The sequence below is a fragment of the Thrips palmi genome, unplaced genomic scaffold, assembly GCF_012932325.1.
Source record: "Thrips palmi isolate BJ-2018 unplaced genomic scaffold, TpBJ-2018v1 HiC_scaffold_4, whole genome shotgun sequence".
NCBI lineage: Eukaryota > Metazoa > Arthropoda > Insecta > Thysanoptera > Thripidae > Thrips > Thrips palmi.
In genome coordinates, this window is record NW_023144631.1 from 2,279,367 (window position 1) to 2,285,405 (window position 6,039).

Here is a 6,039-nt window from a genome sequence, read left to right on the forward strand (position 1 = left end):
GAATATTATTAGTTTAAGACACGTTTGAGTCGAGTGGGTTATAACGTTCTATTTGCGACGGAGAGTCCGCTCTGACGCACCAGCATTTTTTTGCGTGCGATCGCATGATCGGGTCCGATCGAACGGGAAGCTTCCGGTCCCCGCCGGAGGACGCCGTCGGCCGAGGCGCCGCTCCCGGGTCGCGCTTTGCCTCCATGACGTGCAATCAGCGCCGCCGTCCAGGACAGCGACAAGTACGCCGAGGACGACGACGGGGCACAGGGAGCGGCTCGGGTGGCGCGGCAGTCCAAGATCCGCGGTCCCGCGGCCCGCGGCGCTGCGTTCGAAGCTTGCTAATTCCCCTTGATTGGCTAGGTACTCGCCGCGATACCGCCCAATAAGCTGGTCCTTATCGACCGCGGCGTGGCGTGGCGTGGCGCGGCGTGGCGTGGCGCGGCGTTGCGGGGCGTGGCGGGGCGTTGCGGCTACATTTTAAAAGTCCGCTCCCGCGCGCCCGCCACCAGGACAACGCCTTCACCCTCGCCATGCGTCGCGCCGTCGCCCTCGTCCTCGTGGCCCTCGCGGCCCTCGTGGCCCAGGGCCACGCCAGCGTGCTCACCAGCCGTCAGTACACTGCCAATGTTTGTTGATGTCGTCTTCGTTGTCACCTTGGACCTCATGGTGCCGAACGTGTGCGTGTTGCAGGTGCCAAAGCGGCGGAGGCCGACAGGCTAGCCGCTCAGAGGAGGATGGCCGCTGCCGAACTTTTTGACCAAAGTAAGTTTGTTTGTTTGTGTTTTTTCTTTTTTTGCGTGTGGTTTGGTAGCAGCTCTCTGGGAACACTGCTGATTGTTCGCAGGGGAGAAGTGGATGCACCCCGAGGCGCCTCATGACCATGACGTGCTGCGGGACTCTGCCGACGACCACGGATCCAACCCCAGGCCGCCAGGCCCAGTGGAAGAGCAAGGCACGTAGCACGAGCGCATCAAATCGCAGTTCCTCGAAATAATCAAGTGCCTTCATTCCTTATCATCCGTTGTTGTCCCTGCAGACTCCGCGTTCTGGATGAAGAAGGCCAAGCAGGCGATCGAGGGCGACCTGCTGAAGCGCGCCGAGATCAAGGGCGTGGCCAAGAACGTCATCATCTTCATGGGCGACGGCATGTCCGTGCCCACGCTAGCCGCCACCAGAATGTACCTCGGCAACGAGAACGAGCAGCTCAGCTTCGAGAAGTTCCCCGTGGTCGGCCTGTCCAAGGTGCGCGCGCGCCGTGCGCTCGAACACGAAAAGAAAGCAAACAAGGCACTCGAGATCGGTCCTTGGGCTTCCTAGCATTGGCAGCCGGAGCAAAAAAAAACCGATAACGAGGGACTTCCCTGACACGCCCCTTGCTTGCCGGGCTTGCCGCTCGTGTTGCAGACCTACTGCGTGGACACCCAGACGGCGGACTCGGCCTGCAGCGCCACGGCCTACCTGTGCGGCGTCAAGGCCAACATGGGCACCATGGGCGTGAGCGCCAAAGTGCCGAGGTGAGTGGATGCCGCCCTTGCCGCCCTTGCCGCCCTTGCCGCCCTTGCCGCCCTTGCCGCCCTTGCCGCCCTTGCCGCACGTCCTGCAGCGCCTCAAGCAGGTCGCCGTCGGCCGTCTACCGCTTAATCGCCGTGTTTGCCTCCAAGTTCGCCGGGAGGGCGTCGGTGTCAAGTCGCTACGCCAAGACCCCCGGTTCGCGGTTCTGGTGGGAGGTGGGCATCGAGACAATGTCAGACAACGTGGTGTTCGAGTGCCGTGACAGGCGGCAGGTGGCCCCGCCGTGCCGTCCGGCCAAATCACGTGCCTTCCGCGAGCCCCGCGCCGCGCGCTGTTTTAGGCGCCGCCCGCCGTTGGCGAAGGATTTGCGATAATCCTGGTCCGGACTCCTGCACCTGGCCGTCCGCGCTGTCTCTCTGGCACTCATCGGGCGGCGCCACACCGGTGCGAGAGAGATAGTCGGAGCGACGAGGGCCCTGTTCGGCACTTCCCTTATCGCGACGTGGCCGACAAGCACGACAAGCACGACAAGCGGCGCTCCTGCTGCCAATTAAAAGCGCCGACTAGCCTCGGCAAGGGGCGGACTGGCGGGCGGTCGTGGGGCCGGGGGTGAAACGCGACGCCCTGAGCAGGATGAACCAAAATCGCGACTTCCGTGACGCCACCGCCGAGATCGGCGACCCGGACTCGGGCATGGCGGCTTGGCGGCCCCTACAAGTGGCGGAGTGCTGGTCGTACTGGTGGACCCAGCCCGGCGCGATGTTTCACTTTCAACCGGCCCCGACTTCCCGTGGCGTGCTGGTCACCGCGCTCCGAGTCCCACTTCTCCTACTCCACGCACGGCGTGCACGGCGTCATTGTTGTTCACGAGCCGGACGCCGACTCACCTGACCGCCAACGTCGAGTAGCCTTTAATCTTTTAAGTCATCGAACCGCGCGCCGCAGCGCGTGCCGTCTGTCTTGCTTGTCCGCGTGAAGGGCCCCAGACAGTGGCGCGTCGCAAACCAGTGGCGATCACAAACCGGTGGTTGTGTGGTTACAAACCAGTGGCGGTTCCCTTCGACACAGAGGAGTCTCCCTTTGCCGTCCGTTATTCAACGGAGTGCCCCCCAGCGACGCGACAGTACACCATGGGGTGGCCACCGCCCGGTCCGCCACGGGGAAGCTGATGAATCTATTTTCCCCCCACTCCTCTCGGATTCCGACGCGGTACATCACGGCGTCACCTGTCACGACCAACCCATTACGCCACGACGCGCCCCTCCTCCCCGCCCCACCCCACCCCGCCACGCATCGGCGGGACCACGAGCGAGTTTACATGTGCACCACGGTGTGAGACGAGTGTGCTCTCGACGTGTACCCGGTGTACCAAATGCCACTTTGGGCCGCAGGCACAACTGTACCGAGCAGAAGGACTCCGCCAACCACGTAGACTCGGTGCTGGCGTGGGGAATGGAGGCGGGCAAGTGGGCCGGCGTGGTGACCACGACACGCATCACGCACGCCTCGCCCGGCGGCACCTACGCGCACACCGCCAACCGCGACTGGGAGGACGACAAGGACATGACCGACGACAAGGACCTCGTCGGCGAGGGCTGCAAGGACATCGCCCGCCAGCTGGTGGAGGACGCGCCCGGCAAGGACTTCAGGGTGAGCCACTGGAAAAAAGATACCGCCCTGCATTGTATGGCGAGCTCAAAAAGTTTGTTAGTTTGTTGTGAGGCGAGTTTCTGGGCCGTGGCCGCCGTGGCGTTGTGTACACTGTACACTCTCCATTGTCCTTTTTCCGCCCCTCGGCCAACATAATCGGCAGGGTAGATCGGCCGCCATCGTCCTCCGCAAACACCACACCCCACCCACCCCTCACTGTCACCCTGTCGCCCTCCTGCAGGTCATCATGGGTGGCGGGCGCCGCGCCTTCATCCCCAAGGAGCAGCACGCCAATGGGAAGCGGCAGGACGGCAAGAACCTGGTGGACGCGTGGAAGGCCAGCAAGAGCGGCGCCCAGAGCAGCTACGTCGCCACCAAGACCGAGCTGGCGGCCGTGGACGCGTCCAAGACCGACTACCTGCTGGGTGCGGACAAACGAATTGAGCTTCAGCCCCCTTCATGAAGGCTTCCGCTTCCGTACACTGCAACCTCGCCGTTCCTGTGTCCACCAGGCCTGTTCGAGTGGAGCCACGTCCAGTACCACCTGGATGCGGACGAGACCCAGCCCACCCTGGCCGAGATGGTGGAGAAGGCCATCCAGGTCCTGAGCAGGCAGGAGAAGGGCTACGTCCTGTTCGTGGAGGGCGGCCGCATCGACCACGGCCACCACGACACCATGGCGCACTAGTAAGTCCCCGCACGGCCGCACCCACACTGCTGTACGCCTGCGGGCCTGCGGGTCGGCAACCCATCCGGCGCCTCGAGAACCTCGAGTCCATCTCATGACTGCGCCTGACCTCCCTTCGCTTCGCCTCGCTTCACAGTGCCCTCGACGAGACCGCCGAGTTCTCCAAGGCCATTCAGAAGGCCGTCGACATGACGAGCGCCTCGGAGACCCTGATCGCGGTCACGTCGGACCACGCGCACACCATGAGCATGGCCGGGTACGCCAAGCGCAGCAACTACATCTTCGACTTCGGCGGCGTGGAGGAGACGTCCAAGGAGGTGTACACCACGCTGAGCTACGCCAACGGCCCGGGCTACAAGCCCACGGAGGAGGACGGCACGCGCCACGACCCCAGCAAGGACGACCGCAGTGAGTCCCTTGGCCCCTGCCCTGCCCTGCCCTGCCCTGCCCTGCCCGGCCCGGCCAGTGCCAGCAGACTGATTCCCAGAGTCCCTCTCGCACCTGCAGGGGACGCCCCATGCGTGCGAGAGAGTCAGAACGACGTAAACGACTCTCGGAGTCAGTCTACTGACGTCTGACGTGGCGGGCTGGTTCCTTCCTGGTTTCCGTTGTCTAACGCTGTCCTCCCCCTCCAGACAAGAACGACTACGAGTTCCCCGCCACGGCGTACCTCAACAGCGAGACCCACGGCGCCGACGACGTGGGCATCTTCGCGCGCGGCCCCTGGGCGCACCTGTACACCGGCGTGCACGAGCAGAACATGATCCCCAACATCGCGGCGTACGCCGCCGCCATCGGGCCCTTCAAGGGCAGGAGCGACAGCGGCGACAACAGTGGCGCGGTCTCCGTCCAGGTGGCCCTGCTGACGCTGCTCTCCGCCGCGGCGCTGCCCCTGGCCCGCCTGCTGTAGGCCGCCAAGGCCCTCCCAGAGGCGAACGCACACTCCTCGCTGGGTTCACATTAAACGCGTACAAAAAAGAGACTGCGATGTGCCGTTGTTTTTGCCACGCCTGTGTCGTGCGGAAGACACAAGACCTACCACCACGTTAAAGAGACTGATGACCATTTTATACGATAACGCTTCGCCGCGATTGTGATTATTTTTTATTAAAACAATACAAAGAAAGCATAACCGGAGAGCCTAGTTCATTCCCGCGCCGAGCGAAACATAACGCTGACGCACTCCACAGGTGTCTGGAGTCTGCCACTGCACTGCCATGGATTTGGCGCCTAGAAACAGAGGCAAGCCGCCGCATGCTGCACCTCGGGCTCGAGATTGGCTCGCCGGGCCGCCGGGGAACCTCGCCACTCGCGGGAGCATCGCCGCGTGCGCGTTCGCGTTCGCGTTCCGCGGAGCGCGATATCCGAGAGGACCTTTGGCCCGCAGCTTGTCGTGATTGCCGAAACGGTCGCCGTTTTCCCGAATCCCACTCGCGGACTCCTCGCGTCCCGTCTCGTCACGCGCGAGCAACGCGACTCCTGCCTCTGCGTTCCCGCCAGACAAATCGCTCGCGTCGACCTCCCCAGACCCAGACCGGACCATGTCAGCGCCAGCAGACTGATTCCGAGAGTCGTTTTCGTCGCTCTGTCCCGTATAGGTGCGAGAGAGGCAGAGCGACGAAAATGACCCTCGGAATCTGTCTGCAGGCGGGACCGTAGGCTGCCGCGTCGCTGGGACATTCGCCTACACTGTTGGCCAGCCAGCCTCCTGTTGTTCTTCTTCTTCTTCTCTGGCAGATCTGAACCGCAACACCGAGACCATCATCCTCGTCGGGGCGTTTTATCAGCTTAAGAAGGACTGGCTCGGGGCTTCCTGCTCCGGCTGTCTCTCTCACACCTATACGGGGCGCCCCACGAGTGAAAGACGGAGCGACGAAAACGACTCTCGGAATCAGTCTGGTGGATGAGCAAGTCGCACACGAAGTGCCTACTATTTCCGATTCCTAGACAGTCATTCGCAGCCCGTGCCGCCGCTCTCGGAGTGGAGTAGCGCGGCGCAGCGTGACGTGGCGCGGCGTGGCGGCCAATACGGCACGGATATGGATGAGCACAACGCGATGCGACTGGAACCGCGCCGGCAAGGCGCGCGGAAGGGTGGGGCGGGGCGCGGCGACCTCGCGGTGGCGGGGCGGGGCGGGGCGGGGGCAGGGGTGTAGGTGGGCTCGGTTCGGTCCGGTACCAATCCACGACTTGTT

At 63.7% G+C, this 6,039-nt stretch overlaps 1 protein-coding gene across 1 annotated transcript; it reads left to right on the top strand.

Annotated features, from left to right (window-relative positions):
• Window positions 1–488: 488 nt before the first annotated feature.
• On the top strand, window positions 489–4,826 carry LOC117649961 (alkaline phosphatase-like). Its single transcript, XM_034393176.1, has 10 exons — window positions 489–603; window positions 685–756; window positions 839–946; window positions 1,031–1,236; window positions 1,399–1,508; window positions 2,898–3,156; window positions 3,398–3,581; window positions 3,669–3,843; window positions 3,981–4,252; window positions 4,480–4,826. Exons 1-10 carry the CDS (start codon window positions 525–527, stop codon window positions 4,752–4,754), a joined length of 1,740 nt encoding a protein of 579 aa, XP_034249067.1. The 5' UTR covers window positions 489–524; the 3' UTR covers window positions 4,755–4,826.
• Window positions 4,827–6,039: the final 1,213 nt, after the last annotated feature.

Coding starts and splice junctions, on each gene's coding strand:
- LOC117649961 (XM_034393176.1), top strand. CDS start 525: ATGCGTCGCGCCGTCGCCCTCGTCCTCGTGGCCCTCGCGGCCCTCGTG. Junction 947..1,030: donor AGGCCCAGTGGAAGAGCAAG/GCACGTAGCACG, acceptor TTGTCCCTGCAG/ACTCCGCGTTCTGGATGAAG. Junction 1,237..1,398: donor CCGTGGTCGGCCTGTCCAAG/GTGCGCGCGCGC, acceptor CTCGTGTTGCAG/ACCTACTGCGTGGACACCCA.